At 40.1% G+C, this 14,746-nt stretch overlaps 1 protein-coding gene across 2 annotated transcripts in view; it reads right to left on the bottom strand.

The window, feature by feature from the left end:
• The window catches only part of rmdn2 (regulator of microtubule dynamics 2), a 104,319-nt gene that overhangs the window by 13,558 nt on the left and 76,015 nt on the right, over positions 1 to 14,746 (bottom strand). For both annotated transcript variants that reach the window (XM_078932212.1, XM_078932211.1), the window contains exons 3-5: positions 11,436 to 11,613; positions 11,259 to 11,361; positions 6,349 to 6,409 (exon numbers count right to left, since the gene is read on the bottom strand). In XM_078932212.1, the coding sequence (XP_078788338.1) occupies positions 6,349 to 6,409; positions 11,259 to 11,361; positions 11,436 to 11,613 (342 nt within the window). The remainder of the gene's footprint in view (positions 1 to 6,348; positions 6,410 to 11,258; positions 11,362 to 11,435; positions 11,614 to 14,746) is intronic.

Here is a 14,746-nt window from a genome sequence, read left to right as displayed (position 1 = left end):
TTATAAAACCACAAGTGATCAGGCTATTTTGACCAAATGTCAGATTTGATCTTTTAATAAAAAAAAGGAAACTTTAGTATTTCTAAAGTTTACAATCAATAGTTTAAAAACTCAATAGTCTAAAGAAAGCTTTCTTCGGCTATTGAATCAAAAGTAAAGGTCCTACAAAAGTAACAGGATTCTGAAATAACACTTTTCTGAAGAGCATTTCAAAAGAAAATTTCTAAAATGCTTAAAACTTTGTAAACTTAAATTATCCTTGTATCACTTACTGTTCTTACAATTTAAACTAAGTCCAAAATTAGAAATCACAAAAAAGTGCTTCTTTAAAGTAGCTACTACTTCTGTAGGTGTTCAAAATGTGCCACACCATTCACAACTGTTGAACTAAATTAGGATTACATTAGGTTGACTATTGAAGTCTGACCTTTTGGGGTTTTGGACATCACTTAACACATGATTGGAAACACCAGAAAAATGTAAAATGCCATTTGTAAAAATTATTCAAATAAAGATTTTTTAATAGTATGTATGTTTTTCCAAAGGGGGCCGGTTTAGCTCGTGCTGGTTTGCGGCGCCTTCCATCCGTGAAACCAGGGTTCAGATCTGGGCTGCTCCCTGTTCCCTTCTCTGCTGCTGTGGCAGTCCCAAACCCAGTTGGATTGAGAGGGTTGCGTCAGGAAGGGCATCCGGCGTAAAAACATTGCCACGTTAACCATGCGACTCATCCTCAAGGGAGGGTTGTTTCGCTGTGGCGACCCCTGATGGGAGAAGCCGAAAGTGAAAGAAGAAGTATGTTTTCCCAAAAGTTTCCAATTAGCCACAACAGCTTTAGTCAGTTCACATTCTTAAATGTATTCTTCTTTGTCTTTAGGTTGAAAAAGGAAATCATTTGCCTGCATCTAAACCTATCTTCTGCATTCTTCTTGCTCACGTCAACCTCCCTCATGTCCTCTTTCTCTACATCCATGAACCTCGCCTTTGGTCTTCCTCTAGACTTTTTCCTGGTAGCTCCAACCTCAGCATCCTTTCACCAGCATTCTCCCTGTTCCTCCTCTCAACGTGTCCAAACATCTCCATCTGCTTCCCGGCTTTTATCTCCTGAACGTCTCCAGAACCATGATCTGTTCCTCTGACAGATTCATTCCTGATCCATCCTGGTCACTCCCAAAGAGAACCTCAACATCTTCATCTCTACTACCTCCAGCTCTGCCTCCTGTCTCTGCATCAGAGTCTCTAAACCAGGTGTGCCCAAATCCAAGCCGGTGTCCCACATGTTTTCCAACCATCCTGCCATTGAAGATCCTTTTTGGCTAAATACACCCAATCCAGGCAATCAGTTGCTCTGTTTCTCCATCTTCTTCACCTCTGCTCCCTGTAACCTTACTGTTCCACTTGATTTCTTGTCATTTACAGACTGACAATATGTCTTAGGCATAACAACTGAAACAGTCACCATCACAAGGTGGAAAATTCAAAACTGACAATATTTACGGAGACTAAATGCGACACACAGGAAAATCAATTGAGAAGTTTATGACAGTGGATAACAAATGCACAGTAATAATGTATATGGGTTTTTGCCAGAATAACCATTCTTGATCTAATCCCGTTTTTTAACATGTTCTTGATAATCCTCTTTCCAAAATATTTTTAGTGCAAATAATTGAAGTTACAAACTGACTGATCAAATGCAGCAATAAAAGTACGTGTTCTCACATTGGACGCTTGAAACATTTGACAGATTTTCCAGAGCCCGCTTTCAAGTGGTAGGAGTTTGGATTTCCAAAAAGCTCACTCCTGATTGGTGAGATTCACTGCTTACTGACGTCACCTGGTTCCAACGTAGCAGCATCCATATTATAAAAACAACAACAACTGAATTGGCTTTATTTTGTTGAAACCAGAAATAAACCGTTTTCACTCATTTGGTCCAGTTCTCTGATACAGTCAATGTTTCAAGTACAGTACAGTTTCTCAATGACAAACGTTTTTAATATTCTTATAGACTCATCTTTTTAGATTTTTGTTAGAACTAGTAAATATACAAAAGTTCCGTTTTAACAAACCAGAGTCTTAAGTATCTAGACCACGGGTGGGCAAACTGCAGCTCACCAACTAAAATAAATTATATTGATAATCCTTGAGTTATTATTTTCCCTCTAATACTCATAGACCGCGCACTTTAAATACGTTGCCCTTTGATTGTTTGTTTAGTTATTTTGCATTCATGTGGTGTTGGAAGATTTGTTGTTTTTCTCACGTTAATGTGTGTTTTCCAAGTCAGAGAATCGTTTTTTCAATCATTCCAACATCACATGAACACAGCTTCAATGTGAAAAACTAAAGCATTTTTAAACACAATCCCTTCATTTCATGGGCTCGTTAGTAATTGGACAAATGAAATAACTGAAAACCAAATGGTCATTACTAATATTTGGTTGAAGACCCTTTGTTGGCAATGACAGCCTGAAGTCTTGAACTCATGGAGATTACCAGATGCTGGGTTTTCTCCTTCTGAATGCTCTGCCAGGCCTTTGCTGCAGCGGCTTCTTTGCTTTAATAAACTCCTGAGTTGCTTTGGCTGTATGTTTTGGGTCGTTGTCCATCTGTATTATGAAACGCCGTCCAATCAGTTTGGCTGCATTCACCTGGATCTGTGCAGACAGTTTGTCTCTGAACACCTCAGAATTCATTGGGCTGCTTCTGTCCTGTGTCAAATCATAAATAAACACTAGTGTCCCAGTGCCACTAGCAGCCATGCACGCCCAGGCCATCACACTGCCTCCACCGTGTTTTACTGATGATGTAGTGTGCTTTGGATCATGAGCTTCTCCACACCTTCTCCATACTTTTCTCTTGCCATTATTCTGGTAGGTTGATTTTGGTTTCATCTGTCCAAAGAATGTTTTTCCAGAACTGTGCTGGCTTTTTTTAGATGCTTTTTAGCAAAGTCCAATCTATTCTTCCTATTCTTGAGGCTTATGAGTGGCTTGCATCTTGCAGTGTACCCTCTGGATCTACTTTCATGCAGTCTTCTTTTGATGGTAGACTTGGATATTGATCCGCCTACCTCCTGGAGAGTGTTGTTCACTTGGTTGGCTGTTGTGAACGGGTTCCTCTTCACCATGGAAATGATTCTACCATCATCCACCACTGTTGTCTTCCGTGGACGTCCAGGTCTTTTTGCGTTGCTGAGTTCACCAGAGCTTTCTTTCTTTCTCAGGATGTACCACACTGTTGATGTTGCCACTCCTAATACTGGAGCAGTTTCTGGCATGTTTTTTTCTGTTTTCTCAGCTTAATGATGGCTCCTTTCACCTGCATGGAGAGCTCCTTTGACCGCATGTTGTCTGTTCAGAGCAAAATCTTCAAAATGATGCACGAGTCCTCTAATCAACTCCAGGCCTTTTATCTGCTTCACTCATAATGACATAACAAGGGAATTGCCCACACCTGCCCATGCAATAGCATGGAAGTCAATTGTCCAATTACTTACGAGCCCATGAAATGAAGGGATTGTGTTTAAAAAATGCTTTAGTTTTTCACATTTGTATGCAATCTTTTTGTTCAACCCATGGAATAAAAGCTGAAAGTCTGCACTTCAATGGCATCTGAGTTGTTTTATTTAAAATGCACTGTGGTAATGTACAGAAACTAAATTAGAAAAAAATCTGTCTCTGTCCTAATATTAATGGTTCTGACCGTATATATATTAAGATTCAATCAAAATGAAAACATGCTTTTGTCCAGATTCCATCTCATTTCTTTCTCTTATGAGGTGGATTACCAAAACACTCCACAGATCTGCTCCTAGAGCAGTCGTTCTATCAAACTTTAGAACCCTTTGTGGCTCATGAGTCAAAATCTTTGCCCACCCCTAAACTAGACTCCACTTATGATGTGGGGGGACTTTACTGGGCATTTTGAATGTATAAAAGTTTGTTTTTATAGTGACCATGCACCCCAAGACAGAACAGTTTTCTTTACTAAAAAAAGAAAAATAGGAGTATATACCTCCTTTATTGTTATGCAACACTTCTTGGTCATAAGGTAAACTTGAACCAGTCATTCAGGTAGTTATTTGAGAGGCTTGGCCGGGGTCACAGAGAAGAGAGGGCTTTCAAGAGATGGGAGGTGAAGGTGAGGAGAGATGTGTCTCGCCTTGGAGGCTTACTGCCTGTTTGTTCTTTCTTCTACTGTAATTTGAAACACCTTTGCTCCTTTACTGTCTTCAGTGAGATTATGGAAATATTAGAACAAAATGGGAAAGTTGGTGTCTGCAAAATATGACTAAAGGATAAGAATAAAACAGAATGTTCATATTAAAAAAGCAAGTGCAACCATATTTAAGCCACAGTGAGATCAACCTGTTTGTTGTAACACTTGTCAGACCAAGTCTTTTTTTTTCTACCACTAAAGGTCACCTTTAAACGACTACAAAGACAACTGTTGACCTTCTGCCTATGTTGTCCTGGTGTCATGTGCACTGATGGTCACCCTTGTGTTTGAACATGGTTATCTGTGAATGCACACGTGGGCATTGAAGTCCCCCAGAAGGACAATGGAGCTACTGCTGAGTGAAGGCTTAGTCAAATATTTCTGCTATTTTTGTGCTGTATTTGCTTCTGACCTTTATGCTGTTTAAAGACCTTCTTTCTACCAATCATTGGCTGCCCACAGTTGAGACTTCAGTTCCTCTCAACAATGATCATAGTTAGTGGTGGAAATGTCAGGAGGGCTTTTTTCTTAAATGCCATATACTGAAATATAGTCTGAAATGTGGCACCATTCACAAACACGTTGCATTCACTGTCATGCAGAACCTACAAAAACAAAGCAAGTTTGTTCAGATATCTCCTCGTAAGCCAAGAGTTTAAGCCGACACTCTGCGGTGACTCTTTAAACATACCTTAGGTCTGTGTTATAAACCTAAAAAACGGCCACAATGCTTTAAAAAAATGTTTGTACTGGAAAACCGTTTTGAAATTTCCGACATCCAGGAAGCATTTCAGTTTATAAAGTTCACTTGTCAGGAAAGCTTTCACAATTTACACTTTTAGAGTTTAACACATACTGGTGGAGAATTTCTTTAAAGATTTGATGATGTAAAGATGAATTGTTTGTTAAATATATGCAGAGCTTGAATGAAGGGGAGGAAAACCTTCATCCAGTATCCAGTCAGTCTCTACATTAAGACCACAACAGGAAGTTCATTTGAACATCTAAACTGTGGAAAGCTGTATGGAATCCACAGAAGATTACTTACAGTACCTGTACTCTAAGTAAACAGTTCCCTCCAACATAAACTTTGCTACAACACTGCCTGGCGATGGCCCAATCCTTCCCTCCTTCTAGAAAATGAGCTTAATTCAAACAGTGTTTCTGTTTTGTTTAAGTATTTTGTGAATTTTACTAGTAGACACAGGATTAAGCTCTCACACTCTGTAAAACTGCTGCTACTAACTGATTAAACAAGCAAACACAGCGTTCTACTTCAATTAACATTTCCAGTGGTGCAGCATGTGAACAACTGAAAGAGTGCCGATATAAATACTTCACTGATGAGCAAACAGGGAGGACGGTCATTGTTTTGTTTTTTTGTCAAGGAAGGCTGGATTATCTAGAGAGAAACCATCAGTTCTTTAAAATATACTAAACAAATAAATATTTTTTTAAATTTAAAAACAAAAGTGATATTAAGGTTAATCAGTACACTATGGGAGATGTTTCCAAGTTGTAGTAGTAGTAGTTTCAGAGCCCTCACATTTAGAGAAATATAACAATAATAATAATAATAAACAATAATGGATTCATCTGCGTTTTTCCACACGAAGTTCTTCCAATGTGTCCATTATTCATTCATACTTGGTGATGGTATCTACTGTTGTAGCCACAGCTGCCCTGGGGCAGACTGACAGAGGCGTGGCTGCCAGTTGGCGCCTATGGCCCGTCTGACCATCACCGGGACATTCATGCACATTCACACACAAGTGGAGCCACACTGGAGGCAGGGAGGCCCAAAGACATAACGACAGACGACTCGGGGGAGCGGGGATCGAACCGCCGACACTACAATCATTGGACAAACTGCTCAACCGCCCGAGCCCCTGCATACTTACTACTCATTGCATTTACTTAGGTGTTCAAACATGCTTTTTTTATAGGGAAAATAAGATTTTTACAAAGTAACATTTTTCTCAGATGTATTCAATTCCATGTTCAATCACTGCTGGGTTTTGGGTATTTATCAGATCAACGAGGTAAACTGTCAAAGAAAATCCACAAATAAGGAAAGAAATTCAAAGAAACAGTGAGACTGTATTGCAGAACTAAAAGAAGACGTACCATTGGTGACTTTCAGCGCATAAGGGATTCAAGGTTACCGCCTCCTCTCCAACCCTTTTCCCTGAACAGAAACAATAACCAAACCAAACACTAAATACATTTCATATAAAACCCAACGCACACTTCACTCAGGACATTCACATTAGAACAGAGCAGATTAGTTAATATAGTGGCAGTCTTCATAAACACATCTCTATTTATATGAAACAAAGACAAGTCAAAACATTCCAAAGTAAAACACATGAAAGCAAAAGGAAACTAAAGTTCAGATATAATCCAGGAAGACCTCAGAGTTTAATCACTCATTGGAAAGTGTTTCATTCAACTTTCCCTGTGACATCTGAATGAAACACGATCCAGGGCTCTACATGTTTCCATGTGTCCAAAACTCTCACATTTTTGACATGGATGTCGAAGAAAACACCAGGCTAACTTTGATCTCAGGCTCAGTGATGACAAAGAATTACAGACCAGAGAAACAAGTGAATCCAGTTTGAAGCTCACAAGAATCACATAACAGCCTCTGCTCATTAACAAAAGCATCGTGGTAGATATCTTTCAGACTAACACAAGAGGTCCCAAGAAGCTGGGTTATGTAATCAAGGATTTGAGATATTTTAAGCTATGTATGTAACATTCTTGTGACATTAGAACAGTGTTTTTCAACCAGTGTGCCGCGGCGGTCAGGTGTGCTGTGGGAAATTGCCCATTCACTGATCTAAAGACATTTCCCATCTCCAGGATTTCAGCTCTGTGTTCATCCAAACTGGTCCTGATAAAACACTGAGTAGTTAGGAATATGAAAGATCATAAAAGACTTCTTTGTGTTTATTTGATTCTATTAAAGACATTTTGATAAGAATGACGGTGCTGCGATTTAGCCATAGCGTCAGCTGTTTTCGGAAAAGTCCCGCACCTTTAACTGTCTCCACCAATCATTCTTGGAGGCATAATGACACGTCATCAGTCTGACCAATCAGAAGTGGTTAAAGTCTTAACTTCCTTGTTCAGATTCTGCTCATAAAGTCTCTCAGTTCCAAATCAAAAAGATCAAAATAAATAAATGACTATTTAGAAAGAACATATTTGGTTTTTTTTTAGGTTACATAAAATTGCATGTTAATAAACTAAAGAGAAAAACAACTACCAGGGTAAAATTTCAAATAATTTAGTTGAAAATTATTACAGAAAACTAACTTAACTTTTATTACATCTTTTAGAAAAAACAGCCGCAACTTCCAACTTTTTCTGCCACAATTATCACAAAAATGTACGTGAGATTGCAGAGGGACTGTACATCAATACAGACTATAGAGTTTTTACTTTTTTAATTTTTGGATGTTGGTGTGCCGCTGGATTTTTGTCAAGGAGAAAGTGTACCTTGGCTCAAAAAAGGATGAAAAACACTGCATTAGACTGTAGAGGTTAACCTAGAAGGCCCTGGGGCCTCATTTATAAAACTTTGCGTAGGATTTGCGTCAGAAGTGGCATACGGATGAAACATAAGATGTGCGTACGCACAGAAATATTCGGATTTGTAAAACCGTGCGCACGCACATCCTACGGAGTTTTCCCTTAACCCTTGTGCTGTCTTAGATGACCCCACCCTTGCATTAACATGTTCTCCCTACCATGACAAAGGTGGATAAAGGTGGAAAGATTTCATGTAATCCATGGACACCAGTGAAGATCACAAATCATTGAAGAAAAAAGGTTCAGAGCACTGTCTGGTGGGTCTAGATGACCCAACTCCCAATGTTAAAGTTCCTAGGATAGCACAAGGTTTAATAAATCACAACCAATTCAAATTCAGCGCAGCTTTTGCGGCTTCATGACACGCCCATAGTTGCCCATAAATAGTCCGTGAAACGCCCACAAATGAATATTCATTGATTGGGAAATCATGGCAAACACAGAGAGGAAATCAAAAAAACGTAACTTCACTCAATGTGAAGTAGAAGTTATCATTGGCGAGGTGGAAAAGAGGAGAAAAGTGTTGTTTGGAGGGCACAGTGTGGGCATTACTAATGCCAAAAAGGCACTTGAGTGGCAAACGGTGGCAGACGCCGTAAATGCTGTAGCCTCACAACCTCGGACCGTGGCCGAAATAAAAAGCCCGCAGAGGTCCAACAGGACGGCTCGAGTCAGTTGGAACCGGCTCCTAAACCACTCGTCCTCGTTTGCCAGCAAGTCTTCTTGATGTCTAAAGATGCGTTCACTCCGAATTCTTCCATTTGCCACATCTTCTAAGAGCGCAAAATCAGCCATTGTGCGTCATTACGCATTGTGATGGGGCATTTTATTTCCCTCCATTTAATTACATCTGACAAGCTACAGATGTCGGTAATAATCGTCGTGGAAATGGGAAATTGATCAGTGCAAATGTAATTTCTTGTTGCTTTCTGAATATTGAGACATACGCCATACATTGTTTTATCAAAAATAAAAAAAACTAAAGGCATATGCATGAATACCATAATTCCGTAGCTTATGAAGAAATGTTTTACTATGAAAACAACTTTCCCCAGTGGACAATCTATCAATCTATCTATCTATCTATCTATCTATCTATCTATCTATCTATCTATCTATCTATCTATCTATCTATCTATCTATCTATCTATCTATCTATCTATCTATCTATCTATCTATCTATCTATCTATCTATCTATCTATCTATCTATCTATCTATCTATCTATCTAATTGCACCTATATCTGCTCCGCCAGACGGACACATTGACGAGAATATCAGTTTTGTACATTATTTCGTTCTGTTAACTATATTATTTATGAGGATGAATTGCACAACATGCCAATATTGCAGAACATATTTCATTTTTCTTTTTGCAAATAAGTGTTCATTTGAATTTCTGTTGTAATTTTCGTTTGATTTTTTTTGTTTGTTTCACTGCTGATAGATCAAACGGGTGTTCGTGTAGGCTGTTAATTGTAAGACTTGCTTTGTGAAGTCTTCATGTTATTTCTGAGAGGCAGTATTGTCATTTTCACTTTCACGTGTTTCTTCCATCTGCCGACGGCGTCGCCATTTCTCATTTCACCCGTTTTTGTGCGTACGCCTGGGTCAGAGCTTGCGTGAAGGACCGCACATTTTCCCGTCAAGTTTGCTTTTTATAAATCTCAACTATTGCGTAGAGAATGGCATACACCTTCTTTTGTGCGTACGCAACGTTTATAAATGAGGCCCCAGGATTCAATCCTGTCTGTGACCTTCCTGTGTGGAGTTAGCATCTTCTCCCCGTAAATGTGTGGGCTTTCTCCAGGTATTTTGGCTTCCTCCCACAGTCCAAAAAGACAGGGCAAAACAGTTCAAAAGAAAAATCAGCCACCAATTGTGCACGTTCTCCCACTTAAAGATGAAAGGGAAGCCTGTAATTTCTTTCATAGGTAGCATGTGTAAACTCTGTCATAGTTGAATTGTATCTATGATGAAAATTGCAGGTCTCTCTCATCTTTTTAAGTGGGAGAACCTGCAGAATTGGTGGCTGACTAAATACTTGTTTGCCCTACTGTTGGTTAACTGATGATCCTAAATTATCCCCAAGTGTGAATGAATTTGTTTGTGACCGTCATTCTCCATCTTGGACTTAGGCAAACCGTCCATGAAGCCTTTCTTCACCCAATAGCTTCATCTTTGATGTGTCCTTGTCAGGTTGATGGTGTTACAGCTGGGGCTGTATTTGATTTTGTTTTGTTTGTTTGTTCTGTGTTTTGTGTGTTATTTTTGTATCAGAGTGGGACTTCTGTGTTTTTTGTGGATCTTTGTTTGTATGTCTGTGATTATTTTCAGGTGTGCTGGCAAGGGTGTGGCCTCCAATTGGACAAGCTGGTGGAGGCAGCCTTTAAAAGCCACCACTTGGACCTCCAGTCGGTGAGAAGGGTGCCTTGCAGCAAAAGCCTCCACTGCAGCTTGGCCCTCTTCTCCATTTTGTTTTGTTCTCCATTTTGTTTATGTCTTCTCCACTTGTTTTAGTTTGTGTTGCACTTTGTAGTTCTTTGTAGTTTGTAGTTTTGTCTGTGCCCACTCTGTTTAGTCCTTTGGTTTATGATTTTGTTTAAGTGAAGCTGTAGGGGTGAACCGCCATTTTGTTTAGTACATGTTTTCTCCTGGTTTTGTTAGGTTAGGGAGGTTAGCGTTCTGTCTTTGATTTCCCTTTTCTTTTGTTGCAGGTAAGATTACATGTTGCAGTTAGTTGGGGTTTTGTTTGTTGTTTTGGCCTGGGTTCACCCTGAAGCCTTTTAGCTTCACTTTTAGTTCTTGTTGGTTGTTTATTTGTCATATTTTATGGAGACATTCGTTTGGTGTTTTGTGTTGCAGTTAATTTAATAGCCAAAACTTTATTTTTTTTATGTTATGCCCCCCCTAGCACCCCTAGACATAAAAGGGGGCGTAACAATGGTCATGCTTTAGACCTGTGACTGTGCAGGATTTCTCCGTCCCAGTGCAGAGAATGAAGTCCTCTTCATCTCCCTATCACGTTTTCCGTCATTTCCCCCACAAACATCTTAAAACTTTGACTTGTGTTGACGAACACTTTGTAATTCTTCTGGAAAAGTACAATTTAAGAAGCCTAACTTACTTAAAACCAGACATTTGTTTGATTTAATGTTGGACAATTGAAGCTCCCTGACTGCAAATGGTGCAGTGGCTCAGGCGGTTGAGCAGGTCAGCCTATGGTCGAAGGGTCGGCGGTTTGATACCCGCTCCCCCCAGTCAACTGTCATTTACTGGCTTTAGTCCGTTAAAAGCGCAGATTAATGCAATCCGTCATCATTAATATTATCATCAAATGTAATGCTGAGATCCTGAAGGAAATTAACTGGGATAACCATTCCCAATTCTAATGAAACACTAGTCAAATGATACTTTAAGCACAGAATCATTAACTACCTGTTTCTGCATGAGTCTTCTTCTCCTCCAGCGTGGAGCTGATGTCATGAACATCGCAGTAAGCTCGAGTTAACCGCCACAGAAACCTGGAGTCCTGTCCAAACTGGTAAAGTGCACAAAACCATCAGGTTCTCCTCTGTACTCAGCTGAAGATAAAGAAAATGCTAGGATACAAACTTCTGCTTCTTGCTTCAAAAGGATGTTGAGACTTTCCCTTTTGTCGAATTCTGTTCCCTCGTGTAAACGGTCAACCTCTTTAAGGAGGACATTTAATTCATCTTCTGCTTGTTTTTTATCCCCCTGTTCTCCTTCATTCGGCTCCTCTTCCTCAGAGTCTGTCAGTGCAGTCATGTACCTGTGAGAAGACATAAAAGGTGTATGAAAACACACAGTTGGCTCTCAGCATGTACAATTACTACTTGAGTATTAAACAGTCAATACCAGTATTTGCTTCCAAATACATTCAGAAAAAATAAAGTTTTAAAGTTTATACCAAGCCGGGTTATAATTTTCCATTTGTGTATTAAAATGACTTTCTTTTCAGGTGAAGAAAGACCTCAACTAAAGTTTTTTTTTTTTAATAACAATTAACTTCAGATGCAATTTTGTCTAAGCAAGTATTTTTATGAGCAAGACGCTGCCAAAATACTGATTATCGTTGTAACCTTTACACACCAGGTAAGTTTACATAAGCTGGCTAGCTAACTGTTTACAATTTTGTACTTGATAACAGATACCTGAACGGTTTCAAGGGAACACAGGAGACTTGTGTAACAAGGTGAGGCCTTGCAACAACCTCCTGAGATGTTTTATGGTTAACTTTGAGGCACTGACACCTCAAACTAACTTTCAGTAACTTCATCAGTTTCTGTAGTCTTTGAATGAGGTAGCTTAAGAAAAAACCTGCCCTAAATGCCCTCATCCCACGCTGACTGAAACCACCACTAACTTTCACAATATCAACAGAACAAAAAAATGTGGGTGAAAACTAACCGGCAGCTCTTCACACATATTTATAAGATGACATGACATGTCAAGAATGAAAGACGTCATTTACAATAATGAAGGCTGATGATGCCTTTATAGATTTATCTCCTTTGCAGACTATAAATAGAAGCTCATGTAGTTTCTGCCAAATCCCTGTTTCTAAAATAAAAGTGAAACATGCTCACAAAGTGCAGCTTGAACCTACAAGAGGATGAAAATCAACATGTTAAGTGAGAGAACGAAACACTCCAGGAAAGAAAATGTAGGTAGATTCTGTCCGATCTAAACTTTTGCATATACTCAATAATAAGGATACCAAAGTAAATAGACGTACAGAAAAGGTGTGAAGCAGATGAACAATTCTGTGAGAGCAGAATTAGCTGCAGTGGTACTAAAATGGAAGGAAAACATGTTCTTTTTCACGGTTGTTTGAATAAAAGCTGTTTTCATAAAGAATAATCTACAGGATATGCATAAAATGTTTGGGTGCTGACAGTTCCTAAACACAATGAGCTTCCTTCTCCGTGTTTTGATCAGGCTTGCCCTTCACTAAACAAAACTGCCTAAATCAACAACGATCCGATGTCAGAAATCTTTTTTTTTTTTAAAAAAAGAAAAAAAGAGGCCATTTCCTTGAAGTAGGGAAGCAGTGTTTGGATGAATTCAGTTGGAACAGCTAAAGGAAATACATGTTCCTACAAGACATGATAAGGTCTGTGGCAGCTTGGCACGCATCGTGACTGATGGCTCTCTATGCATAGAGGACTGTAGCTTTGAGGACGTGACTGTGACACAGATTAAATGCAGTTAACAGCTGGAACATCCACAAATGTTTTTTTTTAACTTGTCCTGTACAACAGCTGAGCAAACAGATGATAGGCTGAAAGCCTCTTGAGTTAGACAGATTTTACTGTTACAACAGGGGTTATGGATCTTCTGACACACCAGAGGTATATTTGAATAAACCCTGTTTGTAATGTATGCTAAACTTTATTCATATTAATCATATTCGTAACATTTTTTGTTGGACCGGAAGGAAAACAAAAGGAGGGAAGAAGAGAGAGGGGGAGATAGGAGGGTGATTATAGAAGGGGGGGGGGGGGGGGGGGTAAAACCATAAATGCCCATAATTGCTGGATGTATATAATCATTACACTCAGGTTTATAAGTAAATACAAATCTAGAAGGGGCGGGGCCTGTCCACGCACACACAAATGTTATAAACATACCTGTTGGCTCCAAAAATGTTCACATACACACAAGTAAACATGGACATAAAACAACTGTTGTTCACACACGCATACCTATGCATTCAAGCTAACTAGTGTGAAGCATTTCATTCAGTCACACTATTTATTCATACAAAGGTGAGCTAACACCTGTGCTCGAGTGAGTATTTCTGTTCTTCTGATGAGGACGATGGCATGTAAAAAGAAAGAGGGAGAGTGTCCAGTCATCCCCACACCAAGACCCCTGCCACAGCGGCAGCCAGGACCCCCCCCAACACCCGCATGATAGCAGATAGAGAACAACCGCCCCCCGGGCAATCACATCCGCCACCCAGGCCAGGGCCAGCAGGACCGCCACAAGCACAAGCCAGGGCCCCCCTAGGGAGACCTGGCCCAAGCTCCAGGTAACAACCGACCCAGCCCACGGTTGGTCCGGGGGGGAGCAAAGCAGGGGCAGCTGCCCCTGCCCAAGAGGAAGATCCCCTAGAGTGGTGGGGGTCCACAAGGAGTGTTGTAAACATGGCCCGACTAGGCTCACCCATAGGAGAAGGCCGGCACTCGAGGGCAAGGACCAGAACCCTCACCATAGGGACACGGACACCCCCAGGCTCAGATGTGATGTGATCCCCGGCTCTTGGTCTTGCCAGAGAACTCAGGGATCTCTCTCCCTGCGTGGAGAGAGGGCCGCCGGCCCCAGGAAGCCAGCACCCACGGGGCACGGCCGCCGTTACCGTTACCGCCGTTAATTCATTGGGCTGCTTCTGTCCTGTGTCACGTCATCAATAAACACTAGTGTCCCAGTGCCACTAGCAGCCATGCAGGCCCAGACCATCACACTGCCTCCACCGTGTTTTACTGATGATGTAGTGTGCTTTGGATCATGAGCTTCTCCACGCCTTCTCCATACTTTTCTCTTGCCATCATTCTGGTAGAGGTTGATTTTGGTTTCATCTGTCCAAAGAATGTTTTTCCAGAACTGTGCTGGCTTTTTTAGATGCTTTTTAGCAAAGTCCAAAGTCCATGCAATAGCATGGAATTCAATTGACCAATAACTTACAAGGCCAGGAAATGAAGGGATTGTGTTTAAAAAATTCTTTTGTTTTTCACATTTTTATGCAATCTTTCTGTTTAACCCATGTAAACAGAAAGAATGTTTCTCTGTCCAAATATTTATTGTCCTGACTCTATATGCTATATATTTATATTTTTGTAAAAATATATAGATATATGAATATATATAAATTAAATAAAAGCTACTTAGATGCCACTAAA

Source organism: Oryzias latipes, chromosome 15, assembly GCF_053564925.1.
Source record: "Oryzias latipes strain Hd-rR chromosome 15, Olatipes_Hd-rR_3.1".
Lineage (NCBI taxonomy): Eukaryota > Metazoa > Chordata > Actinopteri > Beloniformes > Adrianichthyidae > Oryzias > Oryzias latipes.
This window is presented reverse-complemented; position numbering and strand designations above follow the sequence as displayed.